Raw genomic sequence first — 22479 nt, 5'->3', positions numbered from 1 at the left:
GGCAGAGAGGTACGTCATGGGATGCACGGCTCTTCCTGACGCTGATTTGACACAAACCCCACTGCCCTCCGGGAATGCCTACCTGGCTCCAGTGTATCATGTTTTGCACGGACGTCCCAGCGGGAGAGTGTGTCACATACACAGGCATCCTTGACTGCAAAAAGAATGTTGAAATAAGGAATTTTAAAAAACAGTGTTAAGGAGGCATTGATAATACACAAATTTTGCACTTCAAAGCATTAAAAACCACAGAGCCACCATCTCCATGATATGATATTAAGAGCAGAAAAATATTCTTTGACTACAAATATGTCATAGAAAAATATGTACAAACACACACACACACAGAGTACATGGCAACAGGGTAACCGTGGGGCTGTATGGGTTGAGATAACTGCTCATTTTTATTTCCTTCTTCATGCTTCTCTGAATTTCCAGAATTTTATATAACAATTATACCTTACGTTTATCATCAGAAACAAGAACATTTAGTATCACTTTAAAAAATTCACTAGTGTGTGTGTGAATGACCATTCCAAGCTTAAACAATTATATAATTTTCAAAAGAAACAAGTCAATAGAATAAATATAAATGTCATTCCTACCTCTCCAGCATGCTCCAACACAAATAAGCATATTCAAATCATTCAAAGTTAAAGCAAGTCTCTTTATAAACATACATACCATATTTAAATTTCTCTCATTAAATCCACACAGAAGGAAAAAAGCATTTCCACAAAGCTCTTTCAGAATGACATGATTGCAGACATGCAGACTCATCCACTTCAAAAATGCATTCTCGGGGAGAAATTCTCTCTCCCCAAATAAATCCTGCAAAGAAAAAGAAACCCAAGAACACCTCAGCGTTTCATTCTTCTACACGGGCCTCCATGATCACCTCAGAAGCAGAGACAGGAGAGAAGTGGTAACCAGTGGAATCTAATGAACAAAATAAATTGATGAACAAAATAGAACCAGAGACATGGAAATATGGAACAGACTGACGAATCTCAGGAGGAAAGGGGGGAGGGGTGGAGAAGAGATTAACCAAAGAACTTATATGCATCTATGCATAACCCATGGACACAGACAATAGTGTGGTGAAGGCCTGGGTGGAGGGGGGAGTGGGGAGGCAATGGGAGAGGGGTGGAGGGGGTCAATGAGGGGAGACATATGTAATACTTTCAACAATAAAGATAAATTTTCAACAAGAAGAGAAATGGTTACCAGTGGATGTTAAAACTAGAGCACCTTAGCAATCTGTTTACTAAGGCAACAGCAGATGTTACAGATGTGCATTTAAAGTTTCAAATGAAGAAAGGGAGGCAGAAAATCCAGTAAAATTGCAGTGGACTTTTACAGTGGGAAGGGGCCTCAATGGTCACTCATCCCAGGGCCATCTCAAGTTTCACTTGACTTTGATGAATTGGTAGTGACTTCCGAGAAAGAGTCAAAACTGTGATTGATCAGCAATGGGCACATACATCTAATCTGATTCCACTGGCCAATGGCTGCCCACTGCCTATTGTTTTCTTTCATACTTTTTTTACTCTTTTTTTTTTTAATCCTCACCTGAGGACATTTTTCCATTGATTTTTAGAGAGTGAAAGGGAGAGGGAGAGGGAGGGAGGGAGAGAGAGAGAAAAACATCAATGTGAGAGAGACACATCAATTGATTGCCTCCCACACAGACCCCAACCAGAGCTGGGGATTGAGCCTATAACCAAGGCACATGCACTTGACCAGAATCGAACCTGGGACCCTTCAGTCCGCAGTCCAATGCTCTATCCACTGAGCCAAACTGGCCAGGACCATACTTTTTTTTATTGTGGTAGAACACATAACACAAGATTTACCATTTTATCCACTTTCAAGTATTCAGTTCAATAGCATTAAATATCCTCACGTTGTACAACCAGCACCACTCTCCATCTCCAGAACTCCCTGGACATCTCAAACTGAAACTCTGTCCTCATTAAACAATGACTCCCCATTACTTCTCTACCAACATGCTCGCTTCTGTAAATAAAATTTATTGCAACACAGTCACACTCATTTCTTTACACTCAAATGTTTCTCTGGCTGTTTTTATACCGTAAGGGCAGAGGTGAGGAGTTGCCAACAGAGACTATTATGGTCCACAAAGCCAAAAATATTTACTCTCACAATCTTTACAGAAAAAAGACTGCTGACTCCTGGTCTATATCAGTGTTGATCAACGGCCACCAAACCTGGCTCAAGTATTTCTGGGACAATCACTATGATTCCTAATCCCAAGGCAGATCTTCATGTACTTCTGCACCAGGAAATAAGAAAAAGATCTTCCTTACATTGAACCCAAATTTCTTCCCTTACAACTTACACTTTTGCTGATGCCTACCCTCTGGAACAGCGGTCGCCCACCAACCGATATCCGCGGACCACTGGTGGCCCATGAGGTCCGAAAGGTTGGCAACCGTTGCTCTGGAAGGTCAAGCAGGAGTGAGAAATTCAAATCCAACAAAAGCAGTTTTATGGGTTGAATTGTGTCTCTCCCTCACCTCCCCTGCAAATCCACTGAAGTCCTAATTCCCAGTATCTCAGCATGTGGCCTTATTTGGAGAGAGGGTCTTTACAGAGGAAATCAAGTTAAAATTAAGTTGTTAAGCAATCTGACCGGTGATCTGATAGAAAGGGGTAATCTGGACATAGACACTGAGGGAGATCTGAGCACACACAGGGAAAGTGCCATGTGAAGATAAAGGCAGAACTTGGGGTAATGTTTCCACAAGCCAAAGAATACCAAGCAAACCACCAGAAGCCAGGGCGGGTCATGGAACAGCTTCTTCCTCACAGTCCCAGTAAAGGCGTGTAAATGTACGTGATAAAACAGCACGTGCAACAGGCCACCCTGCTCCGAGTGATGGCTAGGGAACACTGAGAAGAGGCAACCTGGAAGCTATGCACAGCCTAATGTGTGCAACTGCTTTGTGGTACAGTGTCCTTTTTATTCCCCCCAAATAATCAATTATCAAGATTTCCATGTTCAATATTCTGCTTTTTTAAAATGAACTACTAATCTAACTTAAAGCATGGCATAGGCTCTATTCAAAACTCTTAGGGCAACTGTGGTCTGCTACAGCCTGCGATCTGTCTTCTCCAAGGCAACCAATGGATATCTAAAGACTGATACCAGGACTCCTTGAACTCCCTTTCCTCCAGATTAGTCACGCTAATATTAGCTGGGGAGAACCAGGAAGTAAATGCCACGTGCAGATAAGGTCAAGGGTCATGAAAAGGCATCAGTTTCTAAAACTCATGGCTCTGAGTCTACATAATAGTCACATGTAATAAATGCATATATGTTTGAGGCTCTCTACTAACAACAAGTTAATAGGATCAGTGACTTAAATCAACAAGCTGAGCTCTCCTTTTGACTAACAAAGGAGGTGAAGTTGTCTTGCACTTCAGAACTGTCACCCAAACACTGCTGTGGCCAACTCCACTGAAAATTACTGAGAGCAGGACAGCATTACAGGAAAAGGAAAATTCACCTGGCATGGACAGGCCTGCTCCTGTCCACCCTGATGTCTTCTAATACACACCTTTGTATTCTGAGAAAGAGTTGTGACACTCAGCTTTCATGGAAGTAACATAGTCTTCCCAGAACAGCAAAATTCAAAGGTTTCACTCTTTCACTTTGTCACGCTCCAGGATATTATAAAACACTAGTGTCTGGACCAGTAATTACTAAATACCAGTCTCTTTGGCCTGCATGAAAAACATATAGGGTACAGATCCTAGACCGCACTCCAGATTTAACAAAACATCATCTCCAATGTGGGGAGGGGAGTTTGTGTGTTTACAAAGCTATTAAATCACAATCTCCAAGAACTAAATTAAATTGAATGCATTCCTATGACACAGCAGTTTCAGTTCTCCATAAAAATAAAAAATAAAAGGTACAAGGATGCAGCAACAGCAAATCAGCAGCAAACTTAATATCCACCACAGGCATCTGGCAGTCCTTTATCAATGGAAAACTTACTTTGCAGCAGTTAAAAAGCATGTGGTAGAGTTTTATGCATTAACATAACAGCTCTTCAAGAGTGGAAAGTGTAATCTGCAGAACAATATACACAGTTGAATACTGTCTGTGTTAAAACAAAACAGTCTATGTCTCTCTGGAAAGCCACACACAAGGTCTATAGGAAGAGGCCCTAAACCAGTGATGGCGAACCTATGACACGCGTGTCAGAGGTGACACGCGAACTCATTTTTTGGTTGATTTTTCTTTGTTAAATGGCATTTAAATATATAAAATAAATATCAAAAATATAAGTCTTTGTTTCACTATGGTTGCAAAGATCAAAAAATTTCTATATGTGACACGGCACCAGAGTTAAGTTAGGGTTTTTCAAAATGCTGACACGCCGAGCTCAAAAGGTTCGCCATCACTGGCCTAAACTGAGCACTGTGCTTAACTATGAAGAAGGCACCAAGAGAAGCTAGGGTAAAGGACACTTTATCTGTAATATTCGAATTGTCTATAATGAAAATTTTAATAGTATTACCCAAGGCATTATAAATTAATTTGGTTTGAGGAAGCCACATCTTATCTGCATATCTGGTCACCTATGCAGAGAAACCCATCTTATGTGAGAGTCAGATTCTAAGCTCAGAGTACAGGCTGTATTTCTTATGAAAGTCTCTTAAATGGCCAGTGGATGTGCTCTTCCTGATTTGTAGTATATATGCCTGAATGGGATTTCATATTGGTGTGTGTTTAAACGTGTCATACATAAAAATATATAATGCATGCTAATGGACCACCTGGCCTCAGCTGTCTCTCAACTCCTCATAAAAACTGCTTCCTCCTTGAATAGAGCTTGGGGTCACACAGCTCAAGGGCTAAGCCCTCACGAGGTTACTGGCTTGTGTTTAGATCACCCTCATTGTGGTCAGGGTCAGGCATGTATGTGGGAAGGATGCATTTCCTTCTCCCACCTCCTGCCTACTCCTCTACACCACTCACTGCGTAGAATAAAAGGCAAGTCCAAGAGGATTAAGCTACCTTCTCCCAGACTCTCTTGTGCTCTCTTTGCATGATCCGTGGATATCTGCACTGATATGTTAACTATGAACATGGGCCTCAGGTGCAGAATTAATGATACACCTTCCCTGACTCCCCAGGATCTGGAAGTAGGGATGAGGGGGAGAGAAGAAAAACCTTGGAGAGAGAAATCCCACTTTCCCTTGATCGCAAACCATAAAGGAGAAAAGCACAAATTGTCCGTCTAATGGCCAAGTCTTCAGATCTGGAAAGGAAATTGGGGGAGGGGTGGGTTAAGTACCTTAATGAGAGGATCTGGAAGTCGTCCTAATTTAGCTAGAGGGCTACTAGCGAACTCGACTGAAGCCACAGGACCCAGAGCAAAAAACATCTTAATCTTTTTGGCCAGCTCTGGGATCTGTGAAAATGCTATAAAACCTGTGGGAACAAAAGGAAGGTAACAGGAATTTGATCATCTGAAATTTTTTCTGATAAAGCAGACTGTCAAATTACAGCGGGAAGGCTGGGGAGTAAGAGATCAACCAAAGGACTTGTACGCATGCATATAAGCATAACCAATGGACACAAGACACTGGGGGGGGGGGGGGGGGGCGGGGAGGCGGGGGCGGGGTGGTACGGGAGGCCAGGGTAAGGTCAATGGGGAAAAAAAGGAGACATATGTACTAGTATTTGTAATACTTTAAACAATAAAATTATAATAAGCAAGGGCAGTTGTGTGTGATACCCTCTAGTGGCAACCTGAGAGACATGCAGGCAAACACTTGAAAGGGATCCTCTGAACTATGTGCACAGTTTGACTAAACCAGTAAATCAAGTATTTGTTAAGTGCTTGTTCCAATTTTTCAACCTAGTTATGCACTGGAAGAAATCTTCGTTGCTAAAACCAGAAGATGTTTCCTGTTCCTTTAATAATGTAAACCGAGCTCCTGAAAGATTGTAGTCCTAACAGTTTGGGAGGGCCCCACCAAGTCCATATTCCTACGAACAATTTACAAAGCCATTCAAATAAATTAGCAATGACTCAGAAATGACTGGCACATGTAGTGTGCCCTAGCGTTATAATACCTCTTAGCGTTCTTTCAGGTCACTGCTAGCCTTAAACATGGCTTTAGAATGCTACTCTAGAGAGCAGTGGGGCAAAGGGCATTCAGTAGGCAAGTCAAGAAATATGAATGAAGAAAAATCCTGAACTTAATGAATAAGAAAGGCAAAAAGATATCCACGTTACTTTTTGAGTATGTGTTCTAATGAGAACATGTGAGATGAACATAAAGATATTGATCACAGTAAACACTAACAGAGGGAATTATTCAAATTATGGAATGGTTCCTAGTCCCTAATCAGAGGAACTCTTGTTTGCTAGAATTATGGGCAATTTTTATTTTCTTTAAACTTTGCTCATTTTCTATTTTTGTTTACAATGAACACATATTACTTTTATAATCACCACAAATAAAAAATGCATATGACTTTTAAAAACTATTTATAAATAAAAGTGTAACAGCATCGGCAAGGTAACAATGAAACGGGATGATTTTTGCATATCTAGTAACAAGACTACATCTTTGTAGTTAGCTTCATTCCACTGAACTTTAAGTCAGTGTACTTTCTTGTTTTCCTTTAAAAAGTCTTTGCACTTATGAAACTTGTTTTCCACCCTCTCACATCCCCATGTTGCTTAACTATAAAAACACGTAATAGGCTGTGGCTTAATACCTTTAAATTCAAGAGAACCATGAATAGCATGGTTTATCCATTTATATTAAAGTCTGAATTTCCAGAGAAGATAAAATATTACCAAAATTCTTTGCCCTATTCATTATTTCTGCTTGGTAATAATAATAATAATAATAATAATAATAATAATAATAATAGCAGCCCTAGCTGGTTTGGCTCAATAGATAGAGCGTTGTACTGCGGACTAAAGGGTCCCAGGTTCGAGTCCGGTCAATGGCACATGCCCGGGTTGCGGGCTCGATCCTGAGTTGGGGGCATGCAGGAGGCAGCCGATCAATGAGTCTCTCTCATCATTGATATTCCTATCTCTCTCTCCCTCTCCCTTCTTCTCTGAAATCAATAAAAATATATTTTAAAAAATAATAATAATTTTAAAAGTCTATTTAAGCTAACATTTTTTATATTTCACTTTTCAGAACAAGTGTAAACTCTGTAATAATACATTATACCAACTTCCAATCTTTATTATATACATACCTATTGTAGTGCCTTGAGAATGACCCACATAATATACTTGTTGTTGGCCAGTTTTATTCAGAATGAAGTTAATTGAAGCTGGTAAGTCATAATTTGCCATCTCATCATAACTGTAATCCAAAAATGGAACTCTTTCATTGAGACATTACATACAAATGCAGCACACACAAATAGTAACTGTGCAGTTTGATGACTTTTCACAAACTGAACCCAGCTGGGAAACCATGGCTGAGCACAGGAAACAGAAGTCCCAGAACTGCAGAAATGCCCTGAGCCCCTTCCCAACCGTGCCTCTAAGGGTAACCATTATCCTCATTTTTTTTACACCATAAATTAGTTTTACTCATTTTTGAACTTTTCTATAAATGGGACCACAGTATGTATTCTTCTGTATTAGGCTACATCCAAACTGTCGCACATAGTTATAGGTTGTTCATTGGGTAAATAGACCACACTGAATTTGTCCATTCATTGTGAATGGACAAATTGGTAGGTTCCAATTTTTCACTCTTACAAATACAGTGACATGTCGCTGTACACGCCCTTGGTAAAGCTCTCCTTCTTGCATTTCATGTCCTTAGGTAGGCTCCAGTTTTACAAATGGGAAGCCAGTCTGGAGGATCCGTAGCCTGCTCTTCTCTGTGCCTGATATCAACACAGAGCCCGGACCCGTGGACATGTGAGCGCTCGTCATCAGGAGAAAGATGAGCCAATTGTTGCCACTGCTTACGATGTACCAGGTTCTTTCCCTGTCTCCTCTCCTTTAATCCCCCAATAACCTTATCAGATAGGTATTTATTATCCCCATTTTACATGGAGAAAGCTGAGACACATGGAGAAAGCTTACAGACATGCCCCGTGTCACACAGTGATTGACTGGTAGAGCCAGAAGTAAAAGAGAGAGGAGGAAACTGTGTGGATATAGAGTCGTCACCATTTGGAATGTGTGCTTTTGAAGGGAGGAAGAAGGTTCTGGGACGCAATTTACCCAGCAGCTCCCACACCACCAGGAATGTCAATATCACTAAAAATTCCTACTTGAATCTAATTCTTAAACGTGATCACGTATTTAAAATGTACCTTACTGCTGTTCATTAAATTCCTAAAAAGGTTTAAAACATTTCACGGTCCACCAGTTCCTTCTCTCCTACAACCTCGAGTTACCCGTCTATCTGCCGCCCTGGTGTCTGCGTTAAGGATACGAAGGAACTAGACGCCTGTCAAGATCAAGCCAACTCTACCTGAAGGCCCAGTATTCGTCCTGAAAAACTGAAAGGGTCCTGTGTCTCCGAGACCAGGTGTTTCCCCTGCTGTTCCCCATCCACACGTCGAAACCAGCGTCTGCCAGGATGAAGCCCAGGCTGCTGTTGGGCAGGTTTGTGACCCAGTTGCTTGAATCTGCCAGCAAGCCGTGCTGCAGGAACACCACTGGTTTGGGACCTGAAAGACATTTACGTGTGGGCGCTAGCAGCACCTCGCTTCTAAACAAGCGTGAATCTTAAAGCAAATAATGAAACAGAAATAAATGGAAATATTAAGGTAGCAACGCACTCCTATATAACATTAGTAAATATATATTTTTTAATAGCGTTGGCAAGGTAACAGTGACACTGGACTATTTTTGCATATCTAGTAACAAGACACATTGACTTAATCATCAAAAAATTTTTAATTTTTTTAAAGAACTCATGTAATGTTTCTATACTTTGTTCCAGTAGATTTCTCAGAATGCATCCTAACAAAACAAACCAAAAGAAAAATATCACACAGACACAAATTCATAAGTATATATAAACATATATATTCATATGTGTATACAAACATATATATATTTATATGTAAATTTATCTTCTACGCACCCATAACTGAGACAGTGATATAGTAGAAAAAACAAAGATTTGGGAGTCAAAGAAACCTGACCTCTGGTTGCTAACAGTGTTAGAAGCATCCAGTCATTCATTAAACAAGCATTTATTAAGCACCAACTATGTGCCAAGCAACCTAACTATATACTGGGGACCCCACAGAGAACAGAAATAAGTGAGAGAGAGAAACCTCACCGTCATGGAGCTGACATTATACTGACCATGAGTTTTAGCATCAGACCCTCCTGGGTTCAAACCTGTCTTCTCCTAGTTCTGAAGTGCATGTTGGGCACAGCATATCAACATCCCCCTGAAATTTGTATCACCCCCTGCAGCACAGAAATGTAATATGCACCTTACAGGGAGTAATGAGATATGAATTACTATATGAAAAGTTCTTAGCAAAGCGTCTGACACACAGTTGGAGTTGAATAAACATTAGTTCTAATTATTATTAAGTTCCTTAACCAGTCTGAGTCTTAGTTCCTTAAAGAGCTGTTAAGAGGAATGAGTTAGATAATTAAGTGTCTGGTACAGTGGTGTCTGGTACAGTGACTGACACATAGATCAAAAAATGAATAAATAAGAACTCCCTGTGCCTTCTGCCCATCTACACTAATAAAAGAGAAACATGCAAATTGGTGTCACTCCGCTACACTCACCAGCCAATCAGAGTGACTATGCAAATTAACCCCCCCAAAAAAGATGGCAGTTAATTTGCATACGCAGGCGTAGAGCGAAGACTGAAGGCTCCAGCCAGAGTGAAGACTGAAGACCGAAGAGGCTTGGCTTCTCCGCTGCAAAGCCAAGCCTCGCTGTGGTCACAGTGGAGAAGCCAAGCCTCACTGTGGCTGTGGCCAGAGGGGAGAAGCCAAGCCTCGCTGCAGCCGGACCAAAGGCCTAGGTCCCGGGTGACAGAGGAAAACCAGTGCCCGCAGTCAGGGGAAGGAAGGCCTATTGTGCGAATCTTCGTGCAACGGGCTTCTAGTTCTTTATAATAGTGAAACACTTGAAATAAACTAATGGTCAAGTGGACAAATAATTCATTGCAACCTAACTGGTGCAATAATTAAGCTATCAACGAAAGGACTGTAGCAGCACATAGCCTTGAAGGGGGAGAAGAAGAATAAAGTACAAAATTATAGTTTACTTTGTACTACAGCTAAGCAGCAATGCTGTATGCAAATGAGGGATGTAAAATATCAGCAAATAATGAGAAGACTGATTCGTTGAATACTCAGATGGGAAGTGAACTGACAAATTTTTCTTTGTGTTAGTTGGATTTCTTTTCACCTTGCTGAGAAAAGCTCATTGAAATAATAGCTAGCTGCTATTGCGTGCTTATAAGCTCTAAGGTACTGTGGTGAACATCCCGTGACACTGGTACTATTCCCATTAGCAGAGAGGGAACTGTGGCTAAGAGAAGTCAAGTAACTTGACCACTATTGACTGAGAGCTAGTAAGTGGGAGAGTTGGGATATGAACCCAGGTATGTCTGATACCAGGGTCCATCACTGTCATTTCTTTGCTATAGGAAAGGAGGTTAGCCAGAGAGAAGTCGTTCTAGACCAGTGGTCGGGAAACTGTGGCTCGTGAGCCACATGCGGCTCTTTGGCCCCTTGAGTGTGGCTCTTCCACAAAATACCACACGCGGGCATGCACGTACAGTGCAATTGAAACTTCGTGGCCCATGAGCAGAAGTCGGTAAACTGGCTCTGGGAGGGCTGGGGACTGAAGGGTAGGCTTAAAAGCATCTTGGACCAGAGAGGGCAGGTGACATTATCATGGTCACCTAAATAGCACAGAGTCAGCAAAGAGAAGCAGCCCAATGATGACCCATCACAGTGCTGCCTGCCGTGATTGGGCCCAAACGGGTGGAAGTGAGGAGGGGATTGCTCAGGCTCCAAAAACCAATCTGCTGAGCCCACAGTCTCCCGAGAAGAAGATGACCAGTTGAATGGGGAAGTTCCTCCTGCCTCCCAAGCCACTGGCCTTCTCTGCAGGGCAGTGTCTGGTCAGGCCTCCACTGGTCAGGCTCTAAAATGGTGTGAGAAATCAGCTGAGGTGCAAGGACAAACCAAAAGAAGAACAAGGAGGAAATCACAAAGATCAAGGCGTTGGCGTGAAGCAGACCTTGGTTCTTACTAACTATGAAACCCATGTAGCATTAACTCAAGGTCCTTTTCTAAAGTGGGAATGGTTTTCTCTTCAGATCGTATAAATCTTTCGCCTTTTACTAAAGTGGGAATGATACAGTGGCTGATACACAGTAAAGCTCAATAAATAAAGGCTCATAAAAATATTAATGAGAGTAAAAATTTAATAAAATAATATTAGAACAGAAGTCACAGGCAAGAGGGTGAGAAAGAGAAAGAGAAGGAAGAAGCAGCAGCAGAAGCAGGAGAAGAAGGAGGAGGAGAAGGAGGAGGAGGAGGAGGAGGAGGAGGAGGAGGAGGAGGAGGAGGAGGAGGAGGAGGAGAAGGAGGAGGAGGAGGAGGAGGAGGAGGAGGAGGAGGAGGAGGGGGAGGAGGAGGAGAGGAGGAGAAACAACAACACTGCTGGCTTTGAAGATGGAGGATGGGGCCAGAAGCCAAGGAATGCAGGCAGCTTCTAGTTGCTAAAAAAGGCAAGAAAACAGATTCTCCCCTAGAGCCTCCAGAAGGAACACAGTCTTGCCAATACCTTGATCTTAGGCCTTCCGACCTCCAGGACTATAGGATCATAAATTTGTGGTGTTTTAAGGCACTATGTTTGTGGAATCAGCTACCGCAGCAATAGGGAACTAATAGAGTTGGGGACTAGTTTTTACCCCCATTTCTCTGATAAGGACTCTGAGGCATAGTGTGACTAAGCAACCTGTGCATAGTTGCACAATAAGCAATCCCGAGCTTGGGCTCAGAGGCGGCAATATGCCTCCTGGGCCTAAAGAAGAGGAGGCCTGGCTCCTTGTTAGTCTGGCAGGAGCTCGCACAACCTAAATCTTTCAGGAGTTCTTAGAAGATAGGCTGTAAGTGGCATGAGGGTTCCCTCTCCTCGGCAAAGATAGGTTCTCTAGACAAAACGGCACCAAGGACTTAGCTCACGGTACATAAGCCTTCCCACCACTTCACAGTGAGTAATGCAAAGTCAGAACCGTCCCACACTTTAGACCTTTCTGCAGTCATCTATGGGACTAAACAAGTCAAGGAAGCTCGACACCCAGCAAAGTAGTCCTCGGCTTGTGCAAACCCAAGTCCAAGGGCTGGATCAGCCGTGCCTTTTGGCTTTAGATCACCAAAAGCTTGGGGGCCTGGAAGGCTTCCTGAACCTGCCCCAACCACTTGAGATAAATCCTAGAAAACATTCTGCTACCTGGTTGATTAACAGCTACCGATTATGCACACAGCACTTCATTTCTCATGAATTAAACTGTGACAAAAGAGCTATTAAGATCCGGCCCATGTTAAAGATAAGGTAACTGATGCCTGGAATCAGAAATTAAGAAACCTATCCTAGAGGACTTGCCTAGTAGAGAGCCAGAATTGAAACCCAAATCAGCCTCCTTCCAAAGCCCTTGCTTTTAACTTCTACTCTAAAGATTTATTAGAAAACAGAAATGGTGGGGAGAGGAGGTATGCTTATACGTATTCCAGACATTCCAAAGCAAGCCAACCGCTGTTTCCCCTGCGTATCTAAACCACCTGGGGACTTAGAAGATAGACATTTCTGGCCCTGCTTCTGATTTAGGGAAGCCTGCAAATATTTATTTTTGAGACACTCTCTCAGCTCTTCTGATACAGCCCATCCAGAGGCATGTTCAACATGGATTCATCTAAAGGGGACCCTGTCCAGCCCTCGAAGGGCAGCCCCTGAGTCTTTGCCAAGGCAAAGTTCACAGTGCCCGTCCGTGCCCACTGAAGGCAGCCGTTCATATCCAGAGCACCATCCGCTACACAACTTGCAGATAGTGTCGGTGCTTCATTTGATGATTGTCTTATTGGACAATTTATTTCCCAGTTAGGCAAGGAGTAAGTATGCCTTGTTGCTGATTATTTACTTTAGTCAAGGCCTATATGTCTATCCTTTTTTTAGCCAAGTAAAATAAGTATTCTGTCAGGAGACTTACTTGCTCAAGACTTATTAAACAAGGCCATGTTCTCTAGTTTTAAAGAACACTATCTCAGATGGCTGGCCTGCTACCCTTTAACCTGAAACAAATCTCGTTCCTTCTTTGAACTTGGCTGCCTCACCTAGTAAAACGAGGACGTTGACCTAGAACACAGGTTTTCAGCCCCCTGGGCTCTACCTTGGAATCCACAGGAGAGTGTGTTCAAAATGAAAGCTCCCCAAAACCTTCACCCAGGCAGGACTCTGAGATCCTTCCAGCACTAACATCCCATGACCTCCTGGAATAAGGCCGAGCAGATAAAAACAGAACCACTTCCCTATAGATGATGAGTTTCTGAATTTCAGTTCCCTTATGGAGTTAGTGCCAAGCAGGGGTAGCTCAACAGCCAATAGAGAAGTTTGCTTGACATTGAGAAACAGCCTGCACTTATTTCACAGATCACCAAGAGCTTCCCAAACAAGCGTGCGAAGCTGCCCTAGTTAGTAAAGGTTTGACCAGACAGGCAAATGATTCTCTAAACCAGGGGGTTCTTTACTGGGTCCATAAACTCACTACAAATACATACAAAATTTCTGTGCACACAGGTGTCTTTTATTCTACTAGAGACGAGGCCCACTGCCTTCATCCAGCTATGTATCCCAATTCTGAAGACTGCCCTGATATCAGTGTCACTTGGGCTGACTGTGCAGAGTTGACTCAGGCATCTAGTTGTGGGTTCGATCCCCAATTGGGTTGCTGCTAGTTGCTTTAAGGGATACAAAGATGACAAAGACACAGCCTCAAAAAGTGGCTGAGGGAGCGAGGATGGGGAGAAAGAGGCACAAAACTAAGTCAACCCAAAGCAAAATAAGCAAAGCACCTGCAGAAGGGGGTTAGCCAGGCACTTGGCAGTCCAGAGAGAGTGTGTGTCCTTCCTGCTTAAGCAATCCAGGAGAGCTGGCAAGGAAGCTGGACTTGGAAGGATGAGAGGAATTCTTTGTAAATACATATAAAAATGAAGATGGTAGGCAGGGTGGGCAGAATTCCAGGGGTTGTGTTCACCAGCTGAACTCCAGGGGACTTTAGAAAAAAAGGAAATAACTCAGTTGGATTTGCATGTCCAAAAGGAGCTCTTTGATACTTTTAACATAAAATCACAACTTCGATTATATCATGCATAATTGGGCTATGGAGCCTATTTAAACCTGTACAGTTGATAAATGATGAAAGTTCCTTAGGTAATGGGTAAACACAGCTGGCAACCCACAGTTCTCAAGCACTCCTCGTGAGCCTTGTGAAATAGGTATTCTAGCCCTGACCAGTTTGGCTCAGTGGATAGAGGGTTGGCCTATGGACTGAAAGGTCCCAGGTTCAATTCCAGTCAAGGGCATGTACCTTGGTTGCGGGCACATCCCCAGTGGGAGGTGTGCAGGAGGCAGCTGATCGATATTTCTCTCTCATCGATGTTTCTAACTCTCTATCCCTCTCCCTGCCTCTCTGTAAAAAATCAATAAAATATTTTTTAAAAAAAGGTCTTCCCTTATATTAAAAAAAAAAAAAAAAAAAAAAAAAAAAAGAGGTATTCTACCCCATGCTACCGGGGAAGATACCGTACCCACCAGAGCTTAGGACTGCACTGGCTAATTCAGGGAGTTATATCCATGGTGAACGTCAAAGGCCTACTGCTTACAGAATGTGGGCTAACAGTACAGACAACAAGACAGAAGATGAAGGAAAGGTTCCTGTAGATTGCTGACTGGTAAAATCATTTAATTATGCCTGGGCTCTACCATGTTTAATCCTGAAAAATTACATAAGAGGGGTGAAAACAGGGAGGCTGGCAGAAAAGAGAGCAGTTGGCATGTGTAGAGGAGCCATGTGGCTAAGCCCTGTGATCATAAAACCTCCAAGAATCTCCAGATGAGGCTCTACATGTGCCCAGAGGGGACCACTGTGACAGGACTGAAGGATGGTCTCCAAATGGCTGTAAACTCGGGACATGGCGGCACCACAGTACAGCCAAAAAGCTGAGGAAAAAACCCTTTAAAAAGGGTAATAGGAACGGTTTCACTTAGCCCCCATAAGTGAATAATGTTTCAATGTTCCTTGTAAGGACTTATAAGTGGCATAAGTCATTATACTATGGTGTTATTTCTGCATTAAAAGCACTTTTTCTTAAAAGATAAAGCAGACTGAATTTTCATATTCCTGTTTCAAAATTCTTTCTTTTTTTTAACATAGGGGAAGTCTTTAAAATGGACCTGGCTGAAGCCTCTCTCCAATTCCTTGCTGAGTTCAGGCTTCCAGTTAAATGGTAACGAGAACATAAGGTAGGGTGACAGTGCCCTGGCCAGGTGGCTCAGTTGGCTGGAGCATCGTCCCAGGCACCAAAGAGGTTGTGGCCTTGATGCCAGGTAAAGGCACATACCCAGGCTGTGGTTTCCATCCCCAGTTTGGAGGCCTTCAGGAGGCAACCGATCAATGCTTCTCTCACTCAGTGATGTTTCTCTCTCTCTCTCTCTCTCTCTCTCTCTCTCTCTCTCTCTCTCTCTCTCTAAATATCAATTTAAAAAAAATTTTTTAAAGAAGATAGGGTGGCAGCCTATCAAAGCGAAGGAAGGAATAAATTGAAGCCACATCACATGAGCAGCCTAGAGAGGACTTGACAGCCTCTTGACGATGGGAGTCAGGAATGATTCTGCAGTTTCCAGTCTAGGTCATTAGGAGGGCAATGGTGTTATTAATAGAGGAGGAAGTCGGGAGAGGAAGCTGCATGAATGAGAAGACGATGCACTCTGTGTGAAGCATCTAATGAACTCTGTCTGTCTATTTGGCTTAAAGGAGCCAAAGGAACACCACTGACCACACTTTCCTGCATGAGTGCAGGACGATGAAGAGCCTCGGCCTTAAAGCTGGGGCAGTGCTCGGGGAAACCACAGATTTCCTTCCAAACTCCCCTGCCCGCTGAGCTTAGCTCACAGCAGGTGTTGTGTACACACCACTGATCCCCTACAGGAAGGCCTCTGCACAACAGAGGAAGAAGGTGGGGAGCTCATGCTAAGGCCAGATTTAGGGTACTTTCCGTCTCTGTTCCCCATTTTGAAGGCCAAGGGTATCCACTGCTCTACACACTTGCCAAAACAAGAAGAATATAGACTGTAGCTCATAGAAAAAGAGAGTGGGAAAGACTGAAGGGGAACTTGGAGATTATTCCAGCCAATCGGCTGTTTTTACAGAGGAAGAATCCAAAGCCCACAGATGTGAAACCACACATGCACTTAGGGGCTGACCCAGACCTGGCACTGGGGTCTCCTAGCTCTTCTTCCTACAACCTGGGAGCAATTAAGAATCATGCTCACTTTCCTCATACTCCAGGGCACAGCACCTTCCCCCGCAACAGCCGTGAGACACACAAGTAGGGCAGGTGGCACAACTTGCTTAATTGCCATATGGACAGAGAAGCCTGGCAGGTAGTGATAAAGAAAAAGAAGAGGAGGCACATTCTCTAAGCTTGTTTTTACTGAGGATTCCTGCATCTTTTAACAATGACTCACCTACTAATTACATTAGTCAACCCACCACTTTTAAGAGAAATCATATGAATACATATTTTCCTTTATATATGGAATCTGAAATCAGTATACAGGGTTTACTTAAAAAAAAGAAAATAAGGAAGGAAACCAAGATCATATGATCTCTCTGGAGTAAAATATATGTTTTGTGTGTTTTGAGCAGGAGGAAAAATAGAAGCCCTCACAATAGCTCATTACTCATTTCTGTAACATGTTTATTAAAAGGAAGCTTAACAGTAAGTATCCATACGACATAAAAATCTCAAGAGGTAGAAATTAAATTTCTGGCCAAATTCCAAGCTTTCCTATCTTGACACAGAAAACACCCATACCTTCATCAGAATGGTTCTTCCTCCCGTGAGGGATTCGGTGGAGGCAAAGAATATACCCATCTTCGGTCTCGACTAGGTGTTCCTCACTAGGAAATCCCCAGTAAGAGATAATTTCACTCTACAGAGAAAAAATAATAATTATAATGGAAATTCTACAGACAGAATCTGATAAGATCTCCCATATTTACAGGCAAAGGAGAAGACACAATGTCAATGACATTTTCCAGGCTTCACTTAAGAAATCGACTGTGGCCCTGGCTGGTTTGTCTCAGTGGTTAGAACATCCAACTGCAGACTGAAAGGTCCCAGGTTCGATTCTGGGCAAGGGTACATGCCTGAGTTGTGGGCTCGATCCCCAGCAGGGGCCATGCAGGAGGCAGCTGATCAATGATTCTCTCTATCATTAATGTTTCTATCTCTCTCTCCCTCTCCTTTCCTCTCTGAAATCAATAATATTTAAAAAACAGTAACGAAATCAACTGTGATTGAAATTTTAGCCTGCTGCATCTAGTAGCACACCCACCACAAGAGTAAATCCTCCACTTGTTTTATCTGTGTGTTCTACACACAGGTATTTGATTACATTTGGCATCATCATCCTGGCATGTTCTGCACCAACAGTGACTAATTTTATCATAGCTGTGGACCTCTTTGTTTTCATCCTGGCTCCCAGGCACAAATAAACACTCTTCCTTCTTTTTCTTTTCTAAATGTAACAGCTAATCAGGGCACATGCCCGGGTTGTGGGCTTGATCCCTAGAGTGGGATGTGCAGGAGACAGCTGATCAACGACTCTCTTTTCATTGATGTTTCTACCTTTCTCTCCCTCTCCCTTCCTCTCGGAAATCAATAAAAATATATTTTTTAAAAGAAAGAAATAAATGCACCCGCTAATTATGTGATCTACCACTATTCTTATTTTTAAGAGGTCCTCTCCTGTTTTGTTTTGCTGAGGAATCTCTGTTTTCACAATCCTTTATACATAAATACGGTATTTCCAGACTTTATTGTTTACTTAAGATTAAAAACTTTGACGTGTTTTAATTGCTCAAGGGGTTATTTTTGCTTGTTTGTTCTAACAAAATGTTTTTTGAGACATTTTGATTTTTGTATTGAACTGTGCTTCCCGGACATTGCTGATCACAATCCTTGTTCAGTGTATTATAAAAGCAGCACTCAGTAACATTCTTGCAAAGTTTTGACTTGTCTTTACTGTTCTTTAAACAAATTTAGTGAGACCTAAACATAATTTATCTCAGTAAGAAGTATACAGTTTTGCCGAAACCAGTTTGGCTCAGTGGATAGAGCGTCGGCCTGCGGACTGAAAGGTCCCAGGTTCGATTCCGGTCAAGGGCATGTACCTGGGTTGCGGGCATATCCCCAGTAGGAGATGTGCAGGAGGCAGCTGATCGATGTTTCTCTCTCATCGATGTTTCTAACTATCTCTCTCCCTTCCTCTCTGTAAAAAATCAATAAAATATATATATATATATATATATATATATATATATATATATATATAAAAGAAGTATATAGTTTTAACAATAGGATGCAATCTGCACAATACACCTCACCTGGGGGGAAGGTGTGGTGAACTGAATCTAAGATTTCAGAGAACATGAAAGCACTATGAACTAGAAAGAGATTCAGGCTGGCGGCTCCACGTAGCCCACGTAACGGAACTTAAGAAAATATTTAACATCGGTCACATGCATCTTAAAAGCAGGTGACTCTGAGAAACTTACCACGTTCATATTTGTTTCAGGATCCACGACTGGCTGCTTCCCTCTAGATGTCTCGGAACGCAGGGCCCCAAGGGCCACACAGAACACCAAACCCAAGAGCCACATTTTCATTCTGCATGAAACAGCCTATTGTTATTCGTCCAAGTTTCATTACACATCATTATGCTGATAGATTTATGTCCCCATAAAAAGTTCAGAACCAGGTTTAGGGCAAGTAAACGTTGGGTAAAGGGTAAATAAGAAACAAGTCATATCTGGAAGCCAAAAAAGGAATTCTGTTTTACTAGGAAACCTCCCCAGTAGCTACCCACAGTTAATATGTGACCTAGCACACCCACTCACCTCTTCACTGTGAAGTTAAATAAATTGTTCCTGGAGAAATGGAGGAATTGGAAGAATGTAGGCCGAGAAAAAGGAGGATCCTCAAAAGTCCCGAGCCTGTTAACCTCCCACGTTTTCCTCCCTAATTGTGATTTAAAAATTTTTTAGTTTGGCCCATATTAGCTCTTGCCACACACCCCCCCACCCCCATTTACTCACTTCCATTCTTGCTCAAAATGATATGTCAGCATTCAAATTCGCCACCCCAGGGGAAAAAGTGAAATAAAAGAAAAGATCCTGCAAGAGAAGCAGAGGCAAAGAAACCACCCCTCTCTCCTTCTGAGACCCTCCAACCATCAACAAAGAGCATCTCCCTTCTGGCAGTGGTGGGCACAAAATCACAGCATGGCAAAGACTTGGGGATGGATGTTAAAGGCAAAGTGAGGTGACTCTCCCAAGGACACCCCGATGGTTAGAGGCAAGGCCCAGGCCTCCTAGCTTTTTTAAAATAAATATACTTACTTAAAAAGATCTATGTGTCGCCCTAGCCGGTTCGGTTTGGCTCAGTGGATAGAGCGTCAGTCTGCAGACTAAAAGGCCCAGGTTTGATTCCAGTCAAGGGCATGTACCTTGGTTGCAGGCTCCTCCCAGCCTGGGCCCTGGTCGGGGCATGTGCAGGAGGCAACCAATCGATGTGTTTCTCTCACATCGTTATTTCTCTCTGTCTTTCCCTTTCTCTTCCACTCTCTCTGAAAATCAATGGGAAAATATCCTCAGGTGAGGGTTAAAAAATAATAACAAAGATCTATGTGTGTATGCCCATACAAAGGCTTGTACAAAAATGTTTATAACAGATTGTGTATAATAGCCCAAAACTGGAAAAACCCAAATGCTCAAATGAGTGAATGAATAATCATATTATGGTATATGCATGCTAGTCAGCAATACAAAAGAATGAACACAATAACATGGATGAATTTCAAAATAATTACAGTGAGTGAAAGAAGCCAGCCACCCCCCCAAAAAAACTCTACATATGATTCCATTTATATAAAACTAATCATATTGATTGAAAGTCTGAGGAAAAGGGGGGTGAAAAGAACAGGTTACAAAGGAATATGAAAAGGAAGCTGGTGGGGGAGTGATGGACAGGTTTATATATTGAATTTACTGATTTTTCACAGGAATGTACATAGTCAAGCTTATAAAATTGTATAATTTAAAGTATGTCTTTTTATTTCATGTCAATAATACAATACAGCTGCTTTTAAAAGACTATGCTTAAATTGAGTATAGGCATATCTCGGTGATAGTGCACATTTGGTTCCAGACCACAGCAATTCAGTGAGTGTGGCAATGGAGCTTTCTTTATTCTGTCTGGAACCAAACACAAAAATATCTCCAAGGTAGGCCTGTATTCCATGAATCTTAAGAAACTGGTTCCTAGGAGATTGCAAAAGTGGACTGACACCTTCTGTGGATGCAGTTCCTACTGGTGCTGCACTTATTTCTACAAGCAGTGGTGAGCCCCGACCTTGTAGGCAGAGGGGCTGTCATGTTGAGGTCTACATAGGAAAAGCAAGCCTACTTGCATTTACTCAAAAGTTTGTATTTCTTCATGGTGGTTATAAGGGCTGTGCCATCCTTGGCTACCTTTTATCATAAATACAACCTCCCAAAACTCCATTATTATTAGGGAGTAAGGGGAAGGTTGAAAAGAAAATATGAAAGGTTGTAACCGCAATTGAAAACAAGGAGGCATCCAGCAGGAGCTGCTGCTCTCCATTCAGCACCAACAGACCTGGGACCAGCTGTCTCCAGGCGTCTCCAGGAGGTAACCGCTGAAGCCACTCAAGGAAATAGCGCCCAGCTAACTTTCCTTCCAACACGACACTAAGCAAGTTTCTCAATCACTTTCTCAAGTGATTCTTGCAGGGATGAAGGCTGACAAGTGTAAACGGAGAGTAAAAGCCCTTTTCAGGGAGCATTCCACAGCTGGACACCCAGTGCTTTTCTCGGCTCCCTTAGCAACTTTCCCTCCGTCCTTTCCATATTGCAACAATCCAATGAAATGCTTGTCTGCCTTCATTTCACTCCAGCCTGAAGGCAGAGTGGGTGTCTGATTCAACTAGGACCCAACCAAGTGCCACTCACATATCAGATGCACAATGCAAATTTTGCAATATGGGATCGGGACAGTCCAACAGTTCAGTGGCTGAAGAAAAGCTCCAAAACAGCTTGCCACGTAGGTTTATAATAATAATAACAACAAAAATATCTTGCTATAGGGTCTTGGGACTTACGATGTTAATTACTCTCCTACCAACTTTATGCAGTACCCTTCCATCCTTTTTTCGGGAAACTGAGGTTCACCCAAGTTAAGTACTGAGAGCAAAGTGACAACTGGCTAAGTAGTGTCGCCTTAATTTTCACCAGGATCAATGCCAAAGTCCACCTCGACCAAGCTCTGAGCTAGGTCGGGCAGGCTGCCTGAAGGAGCTAACGGGGCGTAGAGGAGGAGGAGGAAGAAGGGGAGCTGGGAATCAATAATCAATAATCATCGCAGTCGGAAGGCTCTGGGAGTTGGAGGGCACCGGGGAGGGCGGACAACTTCAGAGGGCTCCCTACTCCTGGCCACTGGAAGTGCCTCAGGCCACCTGCTGGTGCTCGGGCAGGACTCGCGGGCCGAGCGCAGAGGGTGCTGCCGCCGGCCTGCAGAGGCTCAGGGACGGCGGGACTGAGACCCGGGAGCCGGGCGAGACCCTCCCCGCGGACCGGCCCAGGCTGACCCGAACTGCCGCCCCCGCACCTGGCGGAGCAGCGGGGACTCACCTGGGGACGTCCTCCCGGGTCGCTGTGCAAAGCCGCAGTGCCAGCTCGCAGAGGCCGGGACTCTGGAAGGGGCTCGGGAAGGGGCTCGGGGAGGGGCTCGGCGGGGGCGGAGACAGGCCGACCCGAGGGCGGGCGTGCACGACCTGCTGAAGCTGCTAGCGCCGCGAATCGGAGCAGCGGTCGGTGCGGTGGAGACTCCGCCCCGCTGAAGGCCCCGCCCCGGCTGAAGGCCCCGCCCCGGCTGAAGGTGGAGACTCCGCCCCAGCTGAAGGCCCCGCCCCGGCTGAAGGCCCCGCCCCCGCCGCCCTCCCCGCGGAGCATGCGCTGTGGGCGGGCCCTAGATGTGCGGCGGCAGGGCTCCGCCTCCCAGGCCGCGGCAGCCCCTGCTCTACCTGCAGGCAGCAATCCTCTGGTCTCTGGGCTCTGCACCGAGAGCTCCAGTGGGGCCGGCACCCTTT

General features: G+C 43.5%; 1 protein-coding gene across 3 annotated transcripts in view; it reads right to left on the bottom strand.

Moving 5' to 3' along the window:
• Positions 1 to 22179, bottom strand: part of LIPA (lipase A, lysosomal acid type) — a 30551-nt gene extending 8372 nt beyond the window's left edge. The window contains exons 1-9 of one of the 3 annotated variants that reach the window (XM_036336675.1): positions 22022 to 22179; positions 19211 to 19331; positions 18869 to 18980; positions 17124 to 17241; positions 8509 to 8707; positions 7268 to 7377; positions 5334 to 5470; positions 685 to 831; positions 83 to 154 (exon numbers count right to left, since the gene is read on the bottom strand). In XM_036336675.1, the coding sequence (XP_036192568.1) occupies positions 83 to 154; positions 685 to 831; positions 5334 to 5470; positions 7268 to 7377; positions 8509 to 8707; positions 17124 to 17241; positions 18869 to 18979 (894 nt within the window). In that variant the 5' untranslated portion in view covers position 18980; positions 19211 to 19331; positions 22022 to 22179. Of the gene's footprint in view, positions 1 to 82; positions 155 to 684; positions 832 to 5333; positions 5471 to 7267; positions 7378 to 8508; positions 8708 to 17123; positions 17242 to 18868; positions 18981 to 19210; positions 19332 to 19711; positions 19846 to 22021 lie in introns of those variants that run through there. The other 2 variants (XM_036336674.1, XM_036336676.1) reach the window with 2 other exon arrangements.
• Positions 22180 to 22479: the final 300 nt, after the last annotated feature.

The sequence above is a fragment of the Myotis myotis genome, unplaced genomic scaffold, assembly GCF_014108235.1.
Source record: "Myotis myotis isolate mMyoMyo1 unplaced genomic scaffold, mMyoMyo1.p scaffold_m19_p_15, whole genome shotgun sequence".
Lineage (NCBI taxonomy): Eukaryota > Metazoa > Chordata > Mammalia > Chiroptera > Vespertilionidae > Myotis > Myotis myotis.
This window is presented reverse-complemented; position numbering and strand designations above follow the sequence as displayed.